Source organism: Antrostomus carolinensis, unplaced genomic scaffold (assembly GCF_000700745.2).
Source record: "Antrostomus carolinensis isolate BGI_N321 unplaced genomic scaffold, ASM70074v2 scaffold11316, whole genome shotgun sequence".
Classification (NCBI taxonomy): domain Eukaryota; kingdom Metazoa; phylum Chordata; class Aves; order Caprimulgiformes; family Caprimulgidae; genus Antrostomus; species Antrostomus carolinensis.
Window position 1 is genome coordinate 29,828 of NW_010321182.1, and position 26,001 is coordinate 55,828.

Consider the following 26,001-nt stretch of genomic DNA (forward strand, 5'->3'; position numbering starts at 1 on the left):
TGATCCAAGAAGTGGACCTAGGCCAGCCAAGGTGTTAGGGTCTGTGAATCAATAGTACTTGGCCAAATTTTCCACTTTGCCCGGGTTTCATCTATTGTTTTGGACATGAAAAGCTTCTGCCTTCTTTTTCCAGTCTTGGAGTCTCACGTACCTATTGAAATGAGCCAAACCACGATGATTTTGATGATTGTTGTAGCCCATGAATTGTACTGACTAGCCTGGATTGGCTTTTTAATCGCAATATAGCGATCTAGTGAGATGGCACAGAGGTGCATGATGGAAGCTGTGGAAAAGAGGACGTCAAGGAACAGCCAGATAGGACACAAGGCAGGTGGAAAAGGCCAGGCATTGTCTGAAAGAGAAGAGAAAACTCATTAGAATCTAAGCTTTTTGAGAGTTTTCAGTGTGTGATTTTTCCCTTGGCATCAGTACCTTTGAGAAGTCCATAACACCACAGGAACCCAGCTTTGCCACTGCCTCAGATGGATCCTGTCTCATGTTTTGGTTAGTGCCTAACTGACATGGTTGCTGCCGTCACACTGATCAGGCTGTTTGTGTATTACAAACCTTTCTCTGTCTTTATCCTTTGTAGATCGTAAGCTTTTTGTGGCAAGGACTCTGGATAAAAAAGTTCTGAAAAAATGGGCCATGACTGTGCTTGGTCCTTGTGCCCTGCTATTAAATAATTATTTTCAGCTATGTCTGCCTGATAGTCCTGTGATTCAAGGTTGTATTAAATGGAGGAGATAATGGGTCATAACCAGTGTATTAGTCAATCATTGCAGAACCACGGATGAATCTTAGTGGTGATCTTGAAGAATGTAGTTCATACAGTTTTAAAATGAGTTTACTGAGTCACTTGACCAGATACAGTTGAGCACTAGTGTGGCAAAGCTGGACTCTTCTGTCTCAGTAATGGTTTTATAAAAATTGAAGAGCTTTCATGCATGTCTTTTGCCCTACCCCTCCCAAGATAGATGGCTTGGATTTTAAGTCTGGCATTGTGTTTCTTACAGTATTTATCTGTCTTTAATGTTAATCTTTGTAGCAAACATAGGATCTATGAACTACATTGTGGCCAAGATAAAGGTTTGTAGTGTTCAACTTCTAAAAAGGCTCGTATTTTTGAGAGCTGGGTCTCCCTTATCAATGTTTACAATACCAAACTGAATTAACTTTAATGAAACTCTGATTATTTTTTTCTTAGCGGCTTTATTTTCACTCACAAGTAGTTTGTATGGTAATCCAGTGCTAGCAGCGTTTGAGATGCACCATAGTGTTGTCTATGAGAATGTTCTGTAGTCCTAGGGCAGAATGTGTGAACACAGATGTTTTTTCTATTTCTAATGGTAGAAGTTGATCTACTAAATATATTCTCCTTCCTTACAAAATTCAGCTGTACTCAATCAGTAGACACATTTAATAGTATTGCTAGAGAACTCAGTTCTTCATTGAATGACAATTAAGGGGAAAAAAAAAAAAAGACATTTCAAACAAATCAGGCTGGTTTTAATCTACTTGCTCTGTTTAAATAGATCTGTGTGCTGAGAATGCCAAATGAGCTGGACTATTGTAATGCCCAGTCCTACCAATGTGGTAATGTTGCAGTAGTTTGAGATGAAAACATTTTTTCATAATATGACTAATAGATGGAAAATGATAATGGTGCTGCCTTGACTTGAATTATAAACTCCAGAGGATGGAAAATTTTATAAAGTCAGATGTAGCACATACTTTTCTGCACTCTTATCTCTGTTGGGAAACCTTGCCTGTTAAAGAGAACGGATGAATGGAGCCCTGAACTGAACCTCACTCATCCCCAGAGCAGTGGACTCCAGGTGAGGTTGATGTAGGTAGTGAGGCAGAAGGGAAAAAAAAGTCTTTTTTAATCAATTAACCAGTAAATTTTACTGTCTAGCTGCATATTTCCTAAAATAGATTGTCATGGTTGAAATTATGCTTCAAAAAATTACTCTCTCAGGCATTTATGAGAAAGTCCTAATTAGTATATTATGAAATGCTTACTCATATTTTTCTATCTACACTTTCAGCTATCAGTAAGGTATGTTCCTTTTCTGAACAAAAAAAAAAAAGGAAAACCAAAATATCTTGTGGCTCATGCAACCAGCTGTTTAAAAAAAAAATGTGAAAAAAATAGGGGTAAAAAATAATTTATTTTATGGGCTTTAAATGTTTTTACTCACTCCAGGAAAATAAGACTACTTCTTTTGACTCTGTGATGAAGGATTAGTTCAGATAAGACATTAACAATGGAAAATGTATTCCACATCTTGAAGGATGGCAGATAACACAGATGGATTTCAAGTGAGCGGCTAATGCTTCTGTGAAAGAATACTTACATGCTGCTCTCTGGATTATAAATGCTTTGCTTTCTGGAGAATTGCAGTATGATAAATTCTTTCCTTTTGTAGTTAATTTACTCTTTGCAGAAAACCCTCAAATGCTTGCAACAAAAAGGTCTTTTTGAGTTGACAAGTGCAACTGAACAGAGAAAGTTTTGTCTTTTTTAAATTTTTGTCTCGTTTTCAACTAGGTGCAGTAAGTTACCACAATCATAATTATAGTGTTATGTATTCTTATATTTGTGTGTATAACATGGTCAGTTTTTTAATCCAAACAAAGTCAGAATAGACTTTAAGTGCAGTAGCTGATAAGAATTCAAGAATAGAGTTACTATTTAAACAAAATAAATTTTGTGGAACAGATACCTTAAAGTCCAGAAGAATCACGTAATTGTCTAGGATTCGTACTGTGGTTTGTTATCAGAAATGGGGGAAGATTAAGATGGCGATTGCTTGTGATATATCTTAAAAATAATAGTTTACAGCCTTGGACAATCAGCATTCTGATTTTTAAGAGGGTGAATATAAGGAATAGCGAATATACTTTAAAAGACGGTACATGCATTGTCTCCAAGTAACCCATTGCCCACCAAGCCATGGACAACAGGCTTCTTGCTGCAAGCTTTTGAGGATCTCTCAAGTTCAATTTACTAATTTCACTATCTGGTGAATAGCAACATTTTTGCTTTCCTTCAGTAGTTGTGAGTGTTAGAAATTTGGATAACTCTTTTGAAAGCTAGACTGCAGAGAATGCAGTTATTTCCTAACATACCCTCATTTTTTTGGGAAGAAATTAGAGGAATTTAGCAAGCAATAAAAAGCAATGAACTGCTTGTATATTCTGACACTTGCACTCCTGAATTAAAATCACAGTGTGTATTTGTACCAGAGTACATTTTGGTTGTTCAGCTGAGAATAAAAAATATACTGCTTGTGGTATTATACCTGCAAATGAGTTAACAGACTTAGGTATTTATTTATTTATTTTTAAGGGGGGCAGCTCTTTATTACACAGACAGTTTATTTCTGAAGATTTTTCTATAAGCGTATTGTCAGGGCACAGAGGCTTTGAATTTGAACCCTCTGTTTTTCCAGTCAAGATCATTTAATGTGTCTGCACTTTAGTTCACACCTTTCCCCTCAAATATTCTCCATGTAATTAGATATCAGTCCCAAATCGGAAGCATAATATTTGTATTCTCTATCTAGAAGCTGCACCCAGCTACTTCATTATTATGGAAACATTCCTGTGTGGAAGTGCCAGGAGACTGGATCTAATTGGCTCTCAGTGATTATTCCATGTTCAATTAGTTATCTGGCTAATGTAGCTTCAAGATTTAGACTTGTTATGTATTTAAATATCTGTTCTACCTTCATTCCAGTAATTCCTCATGTTTTGCTCATGCTTTGAACTTCTATAAACACTTCAGCATCTTCTCCCAGTCAGTGAAGAGGCAAAGCAGGTTTTCCGGTTGGCTGCCAAAGAGAGACTTGTATGCAAGAAATTTCAGTTTTAACCGCTGCTACGTGAAAGGCTGGTCACAGTCTCACTTAGTTAATTATAACTAATTTTGCTACTTTCTTGTAAATTTCCTGCAACATGAAAGACACTTTTGTTTGATTTTTAAATTAAGATTCCTAGCGTGCTTTAAACTGTTGTAACCAGGGTTTAGCACTGGATTAATTGAGAGATTAAGGAGCAATAGTCTCTTTATAAAGTTAAAAAGAAAATATTTACTAGTCTAGCAAAATGAAAATAATAAGAACAGTCCAAAACAAAAAAACCTCCACCACCACCAAAAAACAACTCCACAAAATCTAGCACTTGCCTTCCCTTTGTATTGACTGCTAGTCCAATACTTGTACTTTTTATGGTTAGTAGTTTTATTTTTATTATAATGAGGCCTCTGGCAGGAACTAAGCAGTTGCGGTATCTGTGTGTAAGTATGTATATACATATCTGTTTCTGGCGTCTGCACACATGAGCACATACATGACATACCGAGGTATTTTATAAGTGACTGGGCTTTTTTTTTTTCAAGTTAGAAATCACTGTCCTGGTAATGTATGTTTATTTTTCTTTTTGGAAACTGTTGCTTGAAAAAAGACTGTTTTATTCTATCAACACTGAATTGTGACCTCCAATTCATACTTCTGTTTAGGGAAAAGCAGTCTGTAATACACAGAAATTCAATCTCAAGGCATTTAGTGAATAAACACATTTGTTAATAAAGTGATACCAGTCTTCTGCAGCAAACAAAAGCTACTGATGACCTTTCTGAAATAAAGTTTATGACTGTGTTTGCTTGTCGCTCAGGCAACTCTTAGAGATCTAACGTAGGAAAAATGAAGTCCTGCAGCCTTTAATTATCTAGGGCCTAGTAGTATCTATACCTTATAAAGATAACTGTATAAATCCTTAAGTTTATTGAAAACCCCATCTCATGTTTTTTTTTTCCTACCTGTATGATGTGAAAATAGACCATTTAAAATGTATTCTTAAAGAAACTTTAGGAGTAAAAGAGAGAGACTTTCCCATGGAGCTGCCTCTGATTAGCTGTCCAAAGCAATATCTGAAATAAAGCTGGGCATGAGAGAGTAGGGAAAAGTCATGCTTCTTCTGTAATGACTAACCAGAAAGAAAATGTCACGCCCAGTGTATGTTCATGTAAAAAATACCTATTTTATTGCATATGAAACAAACTAAATGATAAAACCGAGTCTCAAACATTAGGTACCTGGATTGAGTCGGTGGGAGAAAATCAGTTTCTCTGAAACTCCTGCTGGTAAAGTTTGTTTGCACTGATGGTGCCAGGAACCATCGCTGACTGCTTGTGGAGCTTGGAGTCAATACTAAAGTAAAATCAAGTGCCTGACTCCTAGAAAGTTCAAAACCCGTTCAGTGTACTGAACAGATAACTATTCTTCATTTTACTTTTTTTTTTAAGAGAAGACTGCCTGCAATTAGTGTAATATCCAGTATTACACAGATACCAGCATTGTGCTGATGTTGTTAAAAATGACATTCCACTATGAATGTATTAAATAGTTTCCCATGTCCAGCTCCAATTTAGTATCAGTTCTAAGTCTCAGGTGATTTTTGAGTGGTTTAGTTCAAAGGAAGGAATATCCACAGTGAGTGTACTTCCCATAGATACATTAAGCTATATTAAGGTGAGAGGGAGAAAATATTTAGCAGATCTCATCCAAGTGATTTTTAAAATTGCAATGGTGGAAAGCAAACAGTTTTTCTGTATAAATTAGACCTCCCCAAACTGTACCCTATATGCTAACTTGATTAAACAAACGCTCTGTACTTACCAAATAATATAACGAGAAGGGCAATCGGCATCACAAACAGACCCACGAGCAGATCTGCCACCGCCAAGGACGTCAAAAAGTAGTTGGTAGCATATTGCAACTTTTTCTCCAGAGATACTGCCAGTATGACAAGTATGTTCCCCCCAATGGTGGGGATTATCACCAGGAAGATCAGTAAAGCTGCCCAACGCACTTTGTTTCCTTGTTCGTCACTTGGGTAGTCCTGCTTGGGTTCTCCTGTTACTGAGAGAGGTGACAAAGATCCATTGCCAACTCCAGACCCGTTCAAGAAATGTAAAGGATGGGACATTTTTGTGTCCAGCAGAACGTATTCAGGAGCTGTATTTTGCGCAGGAATTGTGTACGGTGTAAGAGTTCACTGTTCCTCTCTGGTCCAAGATGGTCCTGAAGAAAGGCCAGCATGGTCAGTATGGTAAACTGGTCATCTGCTATTTTGAGATACAGTAACTACGTCCAAGCTCATATCCAATTTTTTTTTTTAATCTTGTGTCTTGCTGGGCTCAATTAGGTCTTAAAAATGAAAGTCCTGTCTTGTGTCCATCTCTGGTTGGGAGGGTTCAGTGGTCTGTTCTCCCCTTTATAGCGACGTTCAGATTTCAGAAGAATATAGGAGACAATTCAATAGCTGTGAAAAGCAAGCAGTGCATTAGCTTCCCTTTTTTTCCCCCCCCCTCCTTTCTACAGCAATAGAAAATGATAGATGAATTTGGATGCCAAATGGTTCCCTTTAGATACGGTGTACGTAGATTTGCTCTTTGTAAGTACAAACTGATGCAAGGGCAGATGCTTGCGTTGTGTATATGCAACTCCTCCTCTCCTAAGTGTCTAGTCTCCAGCAGTGTGTGCGTAGGCAGACGGCAGTTCCCATATTTCCCCTTATTAAGAATCCTATTTCTCTACAGAGGGTCACCCCAAAAATATCTTCAGAAATTATGTATGAGGCTTCCGTTTTAATGTCTACAGTTCCTAATTTATCAGGTGAGGGTCAGGAAGCTGTAGACAATAAAACACTGGTGACAGTCTCAAGGGGACCGTACAGATTTATGGAACTGAGACATCTAAATTTACCCATTACTTGGATGGGGGGTGAGTAAACCTCTTGTTTTTGTAATCTGAGCAGGGCTTTTATTAAGCACAGCCTTTTCTCTCCCTCTCTCTTTCTCTCTCAACTCTGCTAAGACTTAACGCTTACATTTCCCTCTTCAAGCAGAGACTAAAACAGCTGTCACAGCATGAACCTGAACAAACGCTCGGTTGCTCAGAAGATCTGATGTGTTGCAAATTTCGGGTGAAGAAAGCCTTACCTCTTTCACGTGCATTTTAGTAGAGTTCACTTTGCATCCAGGAAGATCCTTTGTAATTTTTTTCTCTTTCGACACATGGTGGTGGATTTTAAGATAAGATTTTTCATTGCTTTCTGGAAAACAAATTTTTCATTTGGTTTTTGTTTTTATAATTTTTCTAAAGCTTGTCTCTTTGTGTGCTTTTGTTTAGCACTTTCGTTTCTTCTAACACCAAGATAAAGATTTTCTGTTTTGGGAAAACTGTATTTCTTATCCAGGTATTTTCTCCACGTCTTGAATGGAGGGTGAAGAATCATTCTTGCCACATTTAAAAAAGTTTGAAATAAGGTTGTGTTCTTTGTTTTCTGTCCTTTTTGTCTTCTGTTCTTTCGATGATTTTACTTAAGTGATTATCAGAGTCTGTGTGCAGTTTTCTCTTTGTTCATTAGTGAAGCTTGCTGTCTGCTGCTGCCCTTGTTTGCTGATCGACTTGTTCCAGTGTATCCAGCTCTGGCGCTTGAAAAGCGGGGAAGTAAATGAGTGGGGGTTTGGCTGGAAAAGCGCCAGAGAGGGTGAATTGATTCAGTGCTATAACGTGTGCTCCTTGTAGCTGTGGCAGGATGTGCAGATCCTGTAAAGGACCCTGCACGTTACAATATTGTAGCTATATGCACCATAGTGCCTGTGTGCTCACGCTCTCTTCCTCGCTCGCTCTCTGGACGGAAGCACAGTTAACCCTAAAAAGTTCTGCTGCTCAGATGTTTTTCTTGACTAATTTTATGGAAGTATTGTCTAGCACCCTATTTTAAGTGTGTGCATTGTTACTTTAAATTTTTCTTCATGCAGCTGCTTTTTATTATCCTGAGTGTTCTCTTTTGTTACCTTCCAACTTTCAGTCAGATGTGTATATGTCTTATATAGTTCCACATTAAAATGGAAATAGAGTTCACTTCCAAGGACATTAGGACAAGTGTGTAATAGAGTCCTTGAGTTTAAGGCCAGAAGAGACCATGAGATCATGGTCAGACCCCTTGTATGTCACCAGCCATTACATTCCATGAATTGCTAGTACTCACCAGGCTTGAGTTGGGAATCGGATCCTCAGTGAAATGTGAATCAATTTATATTTATTTTAAAAGAATTTAAAAAGCATCTATATCTTTAGGATACAGCTACTTTGGGGCAAAAGAGAGAAAGCTGCTAGCAGAAATTAATAGAAATACTTGACTTAAAGTGTGTTCAGATCAGACAATAGAATTTCCAGCAAAGTAGTTTTCACTTGTTCCCTGTTTTTGCTGTTTAAAGGAAACCTTCAATAAGATTTCATGCTGTATTCATTTGCAACTGACTTCTGATATCTTGTATTCATCAAAAAAATATGTATTAGGAAATAAAGATTAATCCAGCTATGGTAATTCTGTTTCCTTATCTACCACCTTACTCCTGACAGTACTGAGAGAGTAGGGCACATGAAAACATACAAAAAGCAGAGATTGAGAAGACATTACTGTATTTGGCTAATGAGTATTCGGATTCAGTTTTCCCTAAGCTCAACTATGTCTAATCAACTTCTGTTTTACAAATTGAAGGCTCCTGTGGCATTAATCTAACTGTACTTGAAGTCTTTACCAAAATTTCTGTTGGATTAAACACAGACAGTGTTCACTCTTTCTGATTGTACAGATGAAGCTTGTTTTCCTTCATCATTGACACTTGAGCTATTTTTTTTTCCTATTATTTTTCCTTGTTGAAAGGCAGCTGGAATGATCGCTTCCTAGAGATTGAGCTGTTGGCACTATGTCTGAATCATAAATGAAAAAAAAAAAAGTGTTCAAGAGTAAAACCACCATTGTCTTGAAAGAGATTTTGGGGGGTTTTGAGGGGTTTTGTGTGTTTGTTTTGTGAGGGGGTTGGGGTTTTTTCGGGTTTGGTTTTGGTTGGTTTTTTTTTACTTTTCACATTTTCTCTTTCACAGCACAGTAGACACCTGTGGTGGTTTAACCCACAACACCACCATAGCTCAGTCGCCAGTGTGGAGGAAGTATCAGAGTTATAGAAGTGTAATTTTGTCAACTTGAGTTGAGTTTTACCTCTTTATAAATTTTCTTCACAGAACTTACCATCTGAGAAGCATCACTGCTGGTTACTGCAGTGAAGAACTGTTGCAGTCAAAGTGAAAATCAAGTGTTCCCACTTCTCTGGAATGCCTCAGTAGATGTCATAATGTAATTTATATGACAAAATCATCTTTTTAGCCACTAGAATGGCTAAATTAAATAAATTGTGATGGGGGAGGCACCCTGATGAAGCACCAGCTAAAGGCTGTACTGTTGCCTGCAGATTGCTGTGAAGAAATCTGTTTAAACTCATTCATATCTAATGGAAAAGGAAATGATTTTTTTAAATGTGGTTTAAAACTGTTTTCTTAGGAACTCAGAGAAAGATGATATGAGTTTAGTTGCATGTAGGCTTGTGTAGCATATATATCTACTTGGTGCATTGTTTCATTTCAGATGGCTTGAAAACTTATCTGCCTTTTGTGATGTTTTCTGAACTTTCCCAGATTTGAATCATTTCCAAGAAGCACATCCTCCTGTATATCTGTTACTGATCTACAGCAGGTTCTTCACTGTGTGCTTCTGGCCAGGCTTTTTGTGCAGGCCACTGCCCTGCCCCCATGTCCAGTTCCTCTCCTGTGTTAATGAGTGTTAAACCCTAAATCTTGCTAGACCCCGCTCCTGGTCCACCGTAACCAGAATATTTGAACCATGCATAGATTTTTTTATTATCCTTTTTTCCTCCAACCCCTTGCTGTTATTTCTGTTTTAAAATTGCCAATACTATTTTATTTGGATGGAGCCATGTCCATGTTAGATGTGAGCTGACACTGGTGACAGTGTTCTTCAGTCGGTGCTTATCCCTCGAGTTCATCTTCTGCGCCTGTTGGCAGCACTCAGCCTCATCCTCCTGATGGGGGGAGGCTTCCTAGAAGTTCTCATTCTTTAGCCAGTTCTGCTTAGGCAACCAAGAGGCATTTCAGAGAAAAACACTGTGGAGGAGGCGGCTGTGTTGCACACGAGACAGTTGCAGGAAAGTCCTGGCATGGGAATAACTCGGATCCTTTTTGTGAAGAAAGAGACGGAGTTTACACCCATGCTTAGTCTACACCGAAATATATCCGTTTGTTGCATTTTTCTCTGCAGGTTTTCCATCTTCTATGTTTTCCCCCCTCTGCTACACTTTCCCTCCTCTGCTACACACACCACTTCCAGAAATGACTGCAAATTGTGCAATTAGATATCTACATTCCTCCTTTATTAACTCATTCATGGATGAAATTAAACTTCTGTTAAGCTTTTCTCTTTTTTATCTGTCACTGCACTACCAAAGCAACTTGTGGAAAAAGTTCTGTATCAAATGATTAATTCATGTCCGCTAGTTTAGCAAGTCATAAATATTTAGAGTCTTTTGAAATGTGACTGGGAAGACTTAATGAGGAATTTAAAAGTTACATTTGACATTGTTCTTTAATTCTCTGACATTTCATTTTTCAATGAGTTGTAAAGTCCTTAAATATTTAGACTAAAAAATAAGTGTATGATAGTGATGCCTCAGACGCTTCCATTTTTAGTCTCAATCACAAGACCAGTGTGATGGTTTGTTTTCAGTATTCTCTTTATTTACTTATTGATGCTACCTTATATACATATACAGAGTTTCATGTTTTAAAATTGCTGAAATATAAAGAGAAATGGCAATAGTCCTCAAACCTGCAAGATGTGCAACTTACAGAGTTGGAGATAAACCATGCAAAGATATTTGGATGTGATTCTAACTGAGCTGTGATCTAAGAAACTAAGTGGAATATGCTTCAAAATATGGCAGTCCAAGTTTCTAATTTGTCTCGTGCTGTTGTTGCATGCCTCTTGGAAAAAAAGCTTAAAGTGGATTGTTAAATAGAGTCAATGTACCTAACAGTGTTCCTCAACTTTCAGTAGCCCAATAAGGCTCTCGTAGGCAAAGCCTACTAAGAATTACAGTATCTGCAGATGTTGCAGTTGTAATTACCTTCAGAAAAAACCCCAATTTAGATTCCTTACAGATTTGTAATGTAATAATGCTGCTGTAAGAAATATTTTATGGTGAAAAGGAAATAAAATTTCAGGGTTCTCTTCAGACTGTGGAGAACCTTCCCTAGTCAACATCATGGATTGAAAGGGAAACTGACCACCTTTTGTGTCCAGCTGATCTGGGTGGGTTTATTCATATTGGTCGGTGCTAGTAACAATTGTGAATTTTTGGTCTGGAGGCTTAAAAAAAAAAATTCTTTCCTCTCTCTTTGGAACTAATGAAGAATCCAAAACTTTCTTTGGTTTCTCAGAAATTCCAGGGCAATTACAAGCTAAGTATCAGTTTTAGTGAGTATAACATTTATATGTATATAAATATGTCACTTATATTTAATTATATCCAGGAGATTAACATCCCCAGGAATGAGATCAAAGTTGAGGCTGAGGCTAAGGTCATTGGGCAGGAGTTAGGCAACTCCTTTGTGTTCTTTCTGGTTCTGGTTTCCATGAAGATTCAAAATCCTCAGCCACATAGGCTGTTTGCTTCTTGTGGAGGTTTTGAGAGTAACCAGTTGGTGAGTAAAACTGAGAAAATTCTAGCTCTTAGGTTTTGCTCATAATCTCTCATTACCGTCTTGGTACATTTTTATTTTTCTTTACCGTTTTATTTATCACTTCTGAAACAAACCAAACTGGATCTTGGAGGAATTCCTTCATCTGTAGCCCATATATCACAACAGTAAAACTTACCCTGGTGTAGGGTGGAAACAAAGCTGTAGCTGATTACTGTGTCGAAGTCCTACAGAAGAAACTTCTAGGCTTTTTTGATTTCTTGATTCATTTAATTTCCTAGTAACAGAACAAAGTTGAAGCTCCTTGTGATAGTTTTGGGGTTTTTTTTTGTATGGGTCTGGGTTCACCAATGTCTGTGTTTTGATGGCTTATGTAGGAGCAGTTGAGCAATTTTCAGATGAAAATGAAGGAAATAATCAGGCCCTTCTTTTGTCATCATTTTGCTGTTGTAGTAAAAAGTAACTCAAAAGCAAACTGCATGAGCAAAACCAGTGTTAGGAGAAAAGGAAGGAACCAGTGCATTAGAGATAATTTGGGTTTTAAAAATAGACATTGCCTATCTTTCTAAGATACACTGCCCAGTTTAGAGACATAGCTTAGGCTTTAACGTAGGAATTTTTAGATGAAATTACTGGACCGTGTTATGGGAAGGCCAGACCACAGGACTATGGTACGTTGCTTCTGTCCTCAAAATATATTAAATATACTCCAGATTTAGAATTTTTACTATGACTTTTAAGGGGAGGGGATTGTGTCTGGAGATGAAACTTCTGCCCATTAAATCTCCAGATGTTGTCAGGGTATTTCATGGGATGTTATCTTCTATATTTAACTTGCTGTAACAACTCATGTCTGTATTAGGACCAACAGCAGCCTGTTGCTGAATGTGACTTCTGATAAACCATTTATCTTTTTTTAGTACTCTCACACTCTTCATTACTTCTCTCCCTCCCTCACCAGAGGTTTCTACTCAGTAACCACATTGATTCAGCTGTCAGCACAACAGAGTGATGGAGGTCTCCAGCAAGGAGCCAGAGGGGTGGACTTGGTTTGGGAACCGACATGGGGCTTGGTATCAGTGAAGTGGAAACTTCCTCATCAATGGCAGGGCTGCCCCTCCATTATGTTGGATGTCAAGTCAGCAGCTTATGTGGCTGTGCTCTAAGTGAAGGTTGAAAGCCTCTGGCCAAGGGGAGGAGGACATGGTCATGTTTCAAACACATTCCCCAACTAGACTACCAGTGGGAAGTAATGCTTGCAGCCTATAACTGCTTATGAGGGCTTTTAAATTTTTCTTTTGATCACTTGACAGAATTGTTTTGTGTTTTATGAATTTTATTGAGTGTGGGTTTAGGTTTATATGCGCTGACCTTTGGCAACAGTGTGTAGGACTTTGTAAAACATCTCAACAATAAAGCGAGCAAGCAAATATTATTGCTTAAGCATTGATGCCAGCAGTGCTCTTGTGTACTAAAGTCCTGTTCCTCTCCTAAGCATTTTTACAAGACTCTTTCACTTCCTCCACCCACTTGTGGTTCTGCCTTCTAGTTCTCTGTTACGTGGGAAGACATTTTTTGAAGATTGCAGGTTTGAGAAAACCATGTTACTGAGCAATGTGGTGGGACCAGTTAAATAACTTTAACTTCCAAAGTGAATTTACAGAAGGCCCCCTGTCAAAATGTTTGACCGTTTTATGGATAGATTTGAGATAAAAGCATTTAAAATAATGGCCACAAAGAATGTAAATCTGACTAAGAATTCCATAATTAATTAGTGCACATTAATCCTGATTTTATAATAAAAACTGTGTTGGAACTTCTGAGCCCACAGACACAAAGATGTGTCCAAGTTAATGATTCTGTGAAATCCAGCTTTCTGAACAAGAATTTAATGATTAATGCTTCAAAGTGCATAATCACATCTTTGCCAGAAGATGTTTTTCTCTTCTTTGGCTCACAATCTGCCTGTTTAACATTTGCTGAAGTAAAGCAAACACAAAGGTGTTAAGAGTCTTTGTGCAAGAGCTGAAGTCTTCTGTGCAGCTGAATGCTTGGGCTCATTTATTATAGGATTTGTGACTCCTGTTCGCCACATCAGCTCATTTTTAAAAAAACATTGTCAGCATCCAAGCTGTTATTTGAGCAAAAGACTAACAGATCATTTTAAATGTGTATCTTAGTTTATAGTCTTCACTTCTACTGCTTGCTTGCAGGACAGAATCGTTCTGTTTCCCAGCTCTTCCCCTTTTCTTAACATTTGTCATCATGGTTGCATCTTAGAGGCATAGAGTTTCCAGCACCTTTGTGTTTGTTTTTCTCCTCTTTTATGTGTTTCTTGTTTTTGCTGCTGTTTGGAGGGGATTTTTTGGTAAGGTGGTGGTGGTGGTAGAGGGAATTCTTTCCCCATGCAGATGCTTTAGGAAAACTCATAAAGAAACAGACTGTTGGAAGCAGGGGTGAGGTAGGAGAGCTGGGTAGTTGCTGCCATTACTGCTGAGGGGTTGAGTAGCCTCTGAAGCAGTGCTGGAGGAGGACTGGAGCTTGTGTGGTGGTACTGCCTGTCTACAGTCAACTGGAGCAGGAGAGAGGAGTGTAAAGAAGAGTTTAAGACGAGTTATCAGAGACTATGGGAAAGTGTTGAAATGGGAAGAGATAATACTGGAGTAGAAATTATCTGATTTTGTGTGTGTGTATATCTAAATATAGTGTGTATACGGATATATTTGTGTGAATATAACTGGAGTGTGTGGTTATATGAGTGTCTTCTGTCCCCAGTCACAATGGAAGAAGCAAATGAATCAGATTATTGCTTAAGATCTTTTTTACTTTTGTTTTCTATGATTCACATATTCATTTAAATAAAACCAATGCTGGAGCATACTTTGTAATGTTTTTTCTATCTCTTGAGTGCTTTGACAGACACTTAATGATCCTACATGATGCTGTAATTCCTGTGTACAACGGATGCTGCTGCCCCCCTCCATCCTCCATCTTTCACTATAGCAGACATAAGGAAAGCTAAAACTAAGGTGTTCTTGGCTCTTCCTTTATACGTTTCAGTCTGAAATCAGTTTATAGTCAAAGTAAATGGCTCGCAAGACTGCTTTTAGGATTGTGAATGTGACAATTAAAAAGCTAGTCTGGGCTGCAAGACACAATGAGATGGAGTGGATAACCATATGATATGCACTTTGAAAACAGACATAATTAAATCACTTCCAATTTATAGTTTCCCATCTTTCTTTTTCTTGAGCATGCACTTGCCAGCTGCATACCTGCATTGCTCTTGTGTTCATGGTGTCATGAGTTTGGGTAAATTTAACAGATTAGCTGTGATGGATACGCTTGCGATGCCTATGAGTTCAGAATGCAGAGTTGTCTGATGCAGACATGCTTATTCTACAATCAATTTTGCCTTTGCTGCATTAGAAGGGAAGGCTTTAGTAGTGGGAACTGTGTGATATCTGCAGTGCCAGGAAAGTTTATTCATTTGTGCACTTCCCGGTTCTCCTGTTAGTCCATTTGTTCCGCCCCTCTGGTTACGTTTTGAGAAATGCAGAACATATGGTGTAGAAGGACAATTTTAAATTTTCCAGTATGAACAGAGTGAAGTATTTTGAAGAACAGTAATAATAAACAACGTTATTTTTTTTACCTTTCTTTAGGACTCCTGAGCAGTGTCCCAGTGTGGTGTCTTTGCTGTCAGAGAGCTACAATCCCCATGTGCGTTATGGGGCTGCCATGGCTTTGGGTATCTGCTGTGCGGGCACTGGAAACAAGGTGAGTGAGGACCAGAAGAATCTGTTGCCGAGACTGTTTCTGCCCTCTCCTGCCACAGAAACATTTGTGTGGGGATGTCACACAGAGCTCAGGTTTCTTGCACAGGTACACTGCTAGCCAACTAGAGTAGAGCAGTACTACTTTAAATTCTTTAACTGTTCTGGACATAGAGATTTTTTTCTTACTTTTACAGAATAGATGAAGAATGTTTTTATACAGTATTGTCACATTCTTGGAATTTTTGTCTTCAAACCTTTTATTAAAGTTTTCTTCCTGTCAGGTTGCCATTGAACTTTAAATGTATGCTCAGTACTCCAAAATTAAGACTCTTTTGCCATTGGAGTTGATCTTTTACAGATTGCTTTAGGGGGAACAATGGGGTGCCAGTGACAGGAATACAGCAAGTATTTTGCATAACTTCTAGCTCCTTTTTTCTTTCCCATGATTCCCACTTCTGCTGTGGGAATTGAGTGCTCATTGGAACAAGCAGCAAGTAAACTTGGGGACAAGCTTCCTCTACTTCATGTGCATGTGTATCTAATCTGTATTGGTGCTGAATCACAGTTTCAAAACAGGTGCACAGACTGTCCATGTGGAAGTAATATTTCAATATTTCATGCTTCCAAGTCTTTGATAACTCTGATGCTTACCTGTATCATCCCTTCCTCAGCTAGTATTAAACTCTTGGTCTGCGGCTCTTGGAAGTGAGCGCTCCCCAGCATGTCCTTGTGTTGTGAAATGCACAGAGTGCTGATGTGCACTGCTTGCCATCTTTACTATCTAAAGCATGCAGACTTGAAAGCAAACTGAAAACCCTACTTTTATCCAGGTTGCTTTATTCTTGAGTGGAAAGTGGAATCAAGGACCTAATTATTTTTAACCTGCTGCATCTGACAAGTTGATTTAAATGGAAATGCTTTTAGTCGCATAAAGAACCCTGTTTTATTTCCAGATACATTGTGTAACAAAGAGCTAAACCATCTGAGTACATGCAGACATGTCTTCCAGAGCTTATACTAGTAGGTTTTGAAGGCCCAAACATATTAAACTTTGGAGATCAGAAAGTTCAGCTTTTTGTCATGGTGGATGTTCTGTACATGGTAATGAATGCCTGCCACAGAATGAGTGAGTCACCTTCAGGTGGAAAGGCACAGCCTCCAAGATAGCTCAATTGGCAAAAGCATTTTAAGCAAAGCCATGATATTATTCTAGAAGGGGTTCTTAGAAATAGTGTTTTGTATATAATCAACTTCTTTTTAAAAGCCTCACCCTGACAGAAGTAATACCAAGAAGGATCTGTGCTGGGAAACTCATACACTCAACTGCGTTTGCTCATGTCTTCAGTTTAAGTATGGACAGGAGAGAGCTCCGTACAAGAGACTGCCAAGTGATTCTGTCTGACGTGCAATCAGAAGATCACATAATAGATTAAAAGAGTTCTTTGAACTTCTTAGGGTGGATATCTATCATCTCTCCTGTCCCAAAGACTATCTAACAGCTTGCTTCACATGCCATTTCAGAGTGCTTTTAGAAAGCCCTCGGTGTTGGCACAGACCAAATTTATCTGCGTAGCCCAGGGCTGTGCAAACTGCTATCTTAGGTTTGATCCACATAGACCTGAAGAGCATGGCTGCTGAAGGCCAACTGAGCCCACTAACAACTTGCTGCTGTTGCAACAGGTAGTCTTGGTCCCTCCTGCCACCTTTTGCTCTGTCTTGTGTCCAGCTCCTTAGTGAGCTGATTCAAACACAAACTCACAGAAAGCTGACCCAGATAACAATAACAAAAACCAGAACAGTTCTCTGTTGAATTATCAAGCTGGAAAACCTCAGTGAGAGGTGAGACAAGGACTGCAGCTAGCACAGAGTAAGGGGAGGGACTGGATAGCTGAAGGGAAATTGAGGAAGGAGAGTGATCTCATTTGGGGTTAGCTGTGAGTTTAGATGAGATCAGTTGTCCTGTGTAATGTGTGCTTGCGTGGTTACAAATGACTTTGTAATAATTCTATGTATATTTAAGTCATGGCTTGCAAAGTGGCAGAGCTGTAAATGGAGATGAAAGAATGTGCCTCAACCATCACTTGGGGTTTTTTTTCTTCCTAATTTTTAGATTAAAATCCACAGAAATAGAGATTTCTGCTTCATTTACTAAGAACAGGCAAAATGTATTAAAAAGTGTATCTGATGGCATCAAACTGTTAACCTTCCATTAGACTACTGAATTCTGGGATATTAAATAGTATTAACTTTGCAACTGTTTATTTCTTGGGTTTTTTTAGGAAGCAATTAATTTGCTTGAGCCAATGACAAACGATCCTGTGAACTATGTACGTCAAGGAGCTCTGATTGCATCTGCCCTTATCATGATCCAGCAGACTGAGATTACCTGCCCAAAGGTAATGTGACATACCTTACATACCAGCTTGTTAGGTGGAAAAAGGGTCTTGGATGTCAAATCTTTACTGCTTGGCACTGCACATAAGCTTTGTCAAGAGAGTGTATGTGCCTCGTAAAGCGCCAGAGCTGAACACGCAGCAGGAAGCTCCTGCGTGGATCAGAGGATGCGCTTTTGAATGGGGGAGTAGTGCATGCTGATCAAAACATACCTCATAGGTGACAGCATTTTAACTCCAGGCATTACAAGAATAAATGCTCTTTCTTAAAAGGTCTAAAAGCATCTTGTAATGATGTGAAAGTGGCTGTCTTCCACTAACATGCACTGAGGCCTGTACGCTCATGATTTATGTGAGCACCTTTATTTAGTAAAGAAGTTGTTGTTGATGATAGTAAACTTAATTTTTTATTCTAATAGGGAAGTCCTGTTATAACTATGTTTCTTTTGCAGCTAGTCTTATGCTTTTCAGGTGAAACAATTTCTGCTGTCAGAACTGGTTTAGTGGCCTTATAGCAAATACATTTTTTTTTAATGCAGTTTTTATTTCTGTTCAGAAGGCAAAAAGGATTGCATATGCTGTGTTTAGCTTTTAAAAATAGATTGCCCTGTGAATATGTGACAGATGATGGTATGCAAACATTTGTACAGACTAAAAGTCTGCGTTAATAGAAGCTCTGAGGTTCCACATTTCATCTGCTCTGGTGAGTACTGAGGCACAGCAGTAGCTACTCATCTGTCATATATGAGTTGCTTTTATTGATGTCATTTTAGAAATTGAACTGTGATAAAAACATCCACTTTTTTACTGTATTTGGAAGGGGAGAAAGAAGAAAAACCTCTCTGTCCAGTGGAAAATTTTACTTGGGAAAGTCAGCGAGGGAAATCTACAAATACAGGTGTTTGGGTATTTCCAAGTCACAGAACATGAAGATTGGCTGGCAGACAGTTCCTTCCTTTGAATTATTAAAAAAAAAAAAAAAAAGGGGGGGGGGAAATGGGGGGGAACCATTTGCTTTTCACTGAGGAGAACCTGGGAGTGTTATTTATGTTATCAGAATTGTAGTTCAACTGACTAAGCCAGTGGAGAACACCAGGGTTCTGTTGGATCCCCTCATCTTCCAAGATACCAATGTCTTTGTAATGTGAAGTTGAATTGTCTTTCTATGGAAAGAAACTGACTGTTGTTTTTATTGTTTCTTCCTTGGTCCGATGCTTGGAATGCCAACTGTCAATATAGGAGATGGGGTTTAATCATTCTCACTCCTCTAATGTTGGAAAAATTGTATAGCTCTCCTGAGCCTTGGTTTTCCACCTGAAAGAAATAAGGATGATACTTTTGTCTATGAAAGGACATTATGAGAATAAATTAATTTTAGTTTGCAAAGCACTCTAATTCTGTTGGGTTGGGAATTGCCAACTGCTCTGAATCAGTCAGGCATCCGAGACTGTTGTGGATTACTGGCTGAGTCTGGCTGCTGGAGTTTCAGTCTCTTTTTTGAGATGATAGGTGAAAAAGTCTGTGTAAGAAAAGTGCAGACAGGAAAACAACTCTCAAAAATACGTGTTATTTGAGATGTGTAATAAGTCAGATATCTTTCCCCAAAGAGGCCTGGTAGCCTTGACTTCAGAGGTATGTGTAACAGCTAGGCTTGGTAAAGGAATGATTAAAATAGTTGGCTAGCAAATACAGGATGAGACGTATCGTCTGGGGTTCAGTGGCTTGTTTAAAAATGGGGAGAGGAACTGAACATGCTTTTTGCCAGAGCCCTGTTTGAGCCAAAATTTGTGTGGTATTATATAATACAGATACAGAAGGCAATTCATTACCCAGTCATAGAAGCACTGCAGATATTCAAAACCAAACAATACTCAAAAAACCCCTACATATTATAAAATAATAAATAATCCCTGAAATACACTGCTGATTTAGGAACTAAACACAGAATGTATAAATTTTACTTGTTTTGAACACCCCAAAAGTTAGTTATAACCATCATAGTTTCTTGCTCAAAAGTAAAAGGAATATTTTAAGGAATATGCTATCAATTAAGTTACTTATTATCCATGGGAAACTTTTTTTGGAGCTCTCTGCCAGTCTGAAGAAAAATTATTTTACTCTGATGTGAAAGGGTGGAGTTCAGAAAACTAGCCATTTTTGGATTACAGTGACATATTTTGATCTAATTAGATTCCTAAGTGACATACTGGTGCCCTGTGTGCCAAAGGGTCTAACCTGCTGTATGTGAGTATTTGCATTGCTGAATAAGCAGCTGGTAAGAGGAGCATGATGGATTTCATATCCCACAAGCTGTACGTGTGACCTTGGGGTTCCAAAGAAGCTAAATTTTACGCATCATCATCTCACTGCTGCTAAATACTTCAAGATGCTTTGCATGTGAGAGATGATTATTTTAATAAAGATTGTAATTTATAGTCTGACCAGCTTCCTGTCACTACTTTTCAGTTTTGTCTATTCTAGGATTATTTTTTTTAACTTCTTGTTTGTGAGCTTTGGGTTAAAAGGACTTTAAGTTCTCTAGTGATAATTTGGGATGAAGATGGTAGCAAACAATCTTCCTTGAATAGATTGAACGTTTTTCAGGAAGAAAATAACTTCAGAGTTTTGAGAGCTGAGCATTGCAACGTTGAAATGCCAGCAATAAACAGATTTAAGAATCAAAGTAGTTTGGTTTAAAAGAAACCATTTTTGTTGCCGGAGAATGTGGATGTACACGTTTGAATCACCTTTGCTGTCCTCTTTCCTTTGTATTCATCCTCCTCCTTGTTGTGCTCACTATTTAAACAAATAATTGAAAGAGTTTAAATTTAACCGAAGAGTTGAAATAAATAATTTTCTTTGTATGGAGGTCCTTTGAACTTGCAAGTTACTTCAGTGCCAAAAGGGGTAGCAAATCTTGTGTAAAGTTGATTTGGCCTGTTTGGTGTTGAAACACAATTCCTTCATGTGCAGCCAGCGTGATTTTTCCTGACCTCTGCTGATACATTTAAGAACCATATTAGTGCAGGATATAGAACAATAACAAGTTTATTTTGTGAAATGGAATCCTAAATTATAGATGTGATGAGATCATAGTAACAGAAATCAATGACAACTTCATTATGTATTTGTGACCTGCAGGGCAATTAAGGCAGCAATTTTGAAGACAAACTACATGTCTAACATCTTGAATTGAATTTACTTTTTCCTGTTTTTGTGTTAGGACAGTCATCTTGGCAAAATGAGAAGATAATAAGCAAGGTCAAGGCTTTTCCTCCATCCTCCTTTGATCACCTTGGCCTATTATCCTTTAGATATTGTGAAGAAACCAGGACCAGATTGCTCTTTCTTTTTTTTCTCAATTTAGATGAGACGCTAGGTCCTACTAGGATGCAAGAATGATTTTTGATATATTCTATCCCTGTAAGGCTGTTACTTTTAAATGCCTCTGCATACAGTATACTCTTTCAAGAGAGCAAGCGTATGCAGAGTAACTCCAGCTTTTGAAAACAATAGATAGAACATGCAAACAGTTTAAAACCTGTTTTATTAAAACCAGATTCCTAAATACTCTTATTCTTAAGAGCTTGCATTTGCAAAAAGCATCATGCACATCACCTGCCACTGTTTCCCTTAGTTAACTGTTTATTAATAAAGTCTTATTCTTAACAGTCTCCCAGGCTTCATGTTGACTAGTGGAGGGAGAAGTGGTAAACAACCTGATAAATGGCAGCCCCTCGGGTTTGTGGTAGGAAATGGTGCTGTATCATTCCCATCTTAAAGCCTGTGTTGTTTCCTCAGTGTTTCCAAGTTTTCACATTTGGCTTCATTTGAAATCAGTGGCATGTCGTTTTGGCCAACACTAATTGGTGTGTATTGTTAGTAAAGATGAAATGAGTCACTGCCTACGTTTTAGTGTCCCTCCTGGAAGTTGCCCAAATAAATTTCTTGATAGCGTTTCCAAATGCTATAAAATTTTTTAAGTGCTTGAAGATTTCAAGGGAGAAACAGAGCTTGTGGGTTTCAGAGCACATTAAATAAACCTATTCAGTAGTTTGGGATGTGCTTGTTGCTGTGGTTTGAAGGACAAATAGTAGCAGATTAAAGAGCTTTACTAGACAAACTCTGGCAGAATTTGTTTCAACAGCTTAAGAAATTACTGTCTGTTGACATCTTGCTCCATTCTGTGGGATCTGAGTGCCCCAACAGCAAAGGCAGAACCAAGCTTTTGTCCGCATCATTCTTGCTTTATCCAAAGAGATGCAGCAGTGGCTCCATGTGAGGACAATACCTTCCTGAACCACTACAGCTGGAGCTGCCAAAGCAGGCTTTGCCCAGCAGCAAGGAAGGTTTTTATTTAGGACCTGATCCAGTCAGAAATCCCATTCCTGTGAAGCATTTGCTTTATAGGAACAGTCTGAAAAAGCCTGAAAAAACATGTATTTGAGTGTTGAGGCAGTCCTTCTGTCTGGGTTTGCCTGGTCTCTAAGGCCAGGTGGGGTAGTCTTCTACCCCTTCATAGAACAATTTTGCTCCCACTAAAACTTTGAAAGGGGCATGTTTGCTTAATACATTTTCCAGGGCTGGCAGCAGTCCACAGCTCACGATGCACTGGTACGCAGAATTTACCTGAAAGCAGAACGCTCTTGATACGGCACTACATAGTAGAGAGTATAAGGACTATTTATTATTGTAGCTGTTCATCACTTGTTCACTGACCACCTGCTATCAGCTGATGCTGGTTCCCTGCTGTAAGCTGTCCATGTCGCCTGGAGAGGTGGCAACTGATCCGCTCGGGTTTAGCAGGCAGGTTTCTGTCCCTTGGTCCCTTGCAGATGTTGGGTGTCCCGGTTATCTCACTGCCCTGCGCAGTGTCCTGGTGCCACAGCTGGTGGGTTCCTGCTGGGCTTGTTGCCTGGGTATTTTATTCATCTGCTCTGGACTAAGGTACATGTGAGTGGGAGCTGTGGAAGGCATGTTAGGGAAGGGGTGCTCACAGGGAGAGCACACCACGAGCAGGGAAGGTGGACAATTTCCCCTGCTAGCCCTGTTTCTGCCCTCTGTTCCGAAGTGCTGCTCCGTCAGACTTCAGATGCCAGCGTGAACATTAGCGGTTCTGCTGGATGTCTCCTCGCTTCACCCAGGGTTTTGTTCTCTGAAGATTTGATTACGGTGTAAACTCCAGGTTACAGTCCAGCGAACAAGCTTTGTAACATCCATCTGTTTTTAGAAATATTCCAAACCCAGAAGCTGAGCCCAGAGCCATGAGAATGATGTGCTCTAAACAGAGACACTGGGATTCTCCTGCTCAGGTCAACCAGAGGAATAGTTTTACATGTTGCTTCTGTGTCTCTGTGTGTCTGTCCCAAATAGTATTTGAAGGCTTTGGTTCACCTAGTCTGCATGTGGTTGCCCTTGATACTGCATGAGGCCCCCTTCCAGGTTGCAAATGCAAACTAAGGTATTTTTCCAGTGTACAAGAGGTCAGGCATAAGAAACAAACTATTTATATTAAACTTGTAAACCTTAGTGTCAGCTTTTATAAATAAAAATTGGGAGAGCACAAAGAAGCATAAATGGAGTGAAGCAAGAGCAGAGTTTGGTCAGTATATCCAGAATAAACCCTGAATTGTGTGTGCAGTATGTCCCTGCCACACATCCGTCTGTGTGGCTGCCCTGAAATTGTAAGGTGTTCCTTTTTCTTAGCTTTAATAAATGCAAGAAAACTTAAGTCACCTCCTTTTGGGGACAGGGACTAGTAACTAAAATTTTTTTAATGCAAAGGGGAATTGGTGATTAGAGAACTAATATTAGCATGCAAATTGTTGGACTTAGACTGAAAAATGGAAATAGCTGCTGTTTTTCCCATGTCAGTTTTAATAAATGCTTCCTGCTGTACCGGTGAAGTGTTGTTTTGTTCAGCTTCACTGCTCCTGTTTAAAAGTGACTGGCTGCTCTGGTGCTTCGCAGTTGTGAGACTGTCCATTTGTGTGAAACAAATAAAGTAATTTTAATAGAGTCGTGTTTATCAGGTCATGATTTACTGACATGAACATTAGTGTCTTTTGCTCTCACAGACTGCTTTAAATCTCCTCAGGTTATATGCCATCAGTGCTGAAGGAGTTGAGGTGACAAGTAGTATGGCCGGGTTAGTGACTGAAAGTGCAGAGGCAGGAAAGATATCGACCAGAGAGTGTCTGTTCCTTTTGGACACCTGTATTTTAAGCAGTGTGATGAGTTAACACGCATTGAGAACTCTTTTGTAGAAAACATGCAGTCTTAATGTAAACATGCATTCTTTATCTAAGTGTTCACTAAGTGTGTAGGGCTGCCAAACAGCATTGCAGCTCTTGGGTGTAATGCTCGTGGGTTGCAGACGCAGTCTGTCTTCTTTCCATCCCAGACGTTGGATATAATCTCTCAAAGGTACGGTCTCAACTTTTTAGTGCCTCTTGTCAAAAATTCACATGAGAAATGTTGTGGAATTTATTGCTAGCATTACGTTGTCTGCAGGATTACCTCATGGCTCTGATGTGCTTTTGCTGGGGAATCTGATCTCGTGTTTTGCTGAGAAACCCCTGCAGTTTGATTTATCCCCTCAGTCAGCTCTTCATTCTGTTTTGATCTTTTTTTTTTTTTAACCTTGATGAATCCCAGTTTAACAAAATGCAGTTCTCATGTCATTGGCTCAGCCATAGGAATGGTGGGGTTTTTTTCTTTCATGGGTGCAAATCTCCTTCTATAAGCGGTTTGAGATTCCCCAGTGCACCCCAAGACAGGCCACATGAGCTAGGAGTGATGCCTGCAGACTGCTCCTGGTCCTCAGTGCTGCCCACCCTTAGCACAGCTCTGGAGCTTGTGATGTTCTGCATGGTTGGGATACCGGCTGTCTGCTGGGTGCTGTTATCAGCCAGAAGGACCTCCTGAGTGTTGTAGTCAGTGTTTAAGCCTCCTTCACTGGTAGAAATAGGTGCTGGGAGCATCAGAGGCTGTGCAAGAGTATGTTCCTAGTGGTGGTGTTGAAGCTTGGCCTTTGCCTGCAGCAGACACTAAGTGTGTTTCATAGCTGAAAGGTAGGACCTTTCTTCAGATGCTTGTCACTGAGCAGGTATCACTGGTGTCCCTGGAGAGGCACATGCTCTTTGGATGTGAAAAGTGGTTAGGGGGTTGGCTGGTGTTGGGGCTTTATACTTGGAAACTAACTGCATTTGCAATACTAGGAACTGCTCTTCTGTCTCTGGTGGCTGTGACTGGCCCTGCTGCCTTGAGCTAGAAGTTAGTCCTCTCATCTGTGGCTGCAGATGTAGGAATAGGACTTGGGATATCAGCAACAAAGTGGACCAGGAGTGGGGAGAAGCTTGTTCAAGACATCTTGGAAGGAGCCTAAAAAAAAGACCTCCTTTACTTTTGAGCATAGAATCATTTAGGTTGGAAAAAACCTTAAGATCATCGAGTCCAACCATAAACCTAAAACTGCCAAGTCCACCACTAAACCATGTCCCTAAGTGCCACATCTACTCATCTTTTAAATATCTTCAGAGATAGGGACTCAACCACTTCCCTGGGCAGCCTGTTCCAATGCTTGACTACCCTTTCAGTGAAGAAATTTCAAATGAAGGCTTAGTATGAAACCAAAACCAAACCAAACCAAAACAAAAAAAACCCAACAACAAAATGTCACATGGATATTTGGATTACAGTTAATCTAGGGAAGAGGTATGGAAGATTATTCCAGACATGTTGTGGATGGAGATGCAGCTTCCTAGGTTTTGACTAGGTTGCAGGTTGAGATTTCCTGGTCTGCTTTTTCAGTTACAAAAGTTACGTGAGCTGTTTTGTTGCTCCGCTGTATATATTAAAAGTCACAAATTAATAAATTTGTGATAAAGCCTTAGATATTGCTGGATGTGATACTCTTCTGTCTCTTCAACACTTGGTGAACCAGTGAAAGATGAAGCTGTTTGAAGCAATGACATTAATATAAGCAAAGGTCTAGCAATTTCCCTTACTAAAGTGTGCTTAAGATATTGCAGTGAACATACCATGACATAAACTATTACATTATTAAATATTTTCATTAATGATTTTCACTTAAAAGGTCGAAGTGCAGTAGGAAAATTTGCTGGCAACACACCATAGGGGCATTATCAATATAGCAGAAATATTGTACAGGAAAAACAAAATAGGTTTGAGGTTTTC

At 39.1% G+C, this 26,001-nt stretch overlaps 2 protein-coding genes across 2 annotated transcripts in view; one reads left to right on the forward strand and one right to left on the reverse strand.

The window, feature by feature from the left end:
• Positions 1 to 5,994, reverse strand: part of HTR2B (5-hydroxytryptamine receptor 2B) — a 9,130-nt gene extending 3,136 nt beyond the window's left edge. The window contains exons 1-2 of the mRNA XM_010169836.1: positions 5,685 to 5,994; positions 152 to 352 (exon numbers count right to left, since the gene is read on the reverse strand). Coding sequence (XP_010168138.1) covers positions 152 to 352; positions 5,685 to 5,994 — 511 coding nt within the window. The remainder of the gene's footprint in view (positions 1 to 151; positions 353 to 5,684) is intronic.
• PSMD1 (proteasome 26S subunit, non-ATPase 1) overlaps positions 1 to 26,001 on the forward strand; it is a gene marked incomplete at its 5' end in the record, with an annotated part of 69,643 nt that overhangs the window by 28,992 nt on the left and 14,650 nt on the right. The window contains 2 exons of the mRNA XM_010169837.1: positions 15,296 to 15,410; positions 17,689 to 17,805. Of these exons, the coding sequence (XP_010168139.1) occupies positions 15,296 to 15,410; positions 17,689 to 17,805 (232 nt within the window). The remainder of the gene's footprint in view (positions 1 to 15,295; positions 15,411 to 17,688; positions 17,806 to 26,001) is intronic.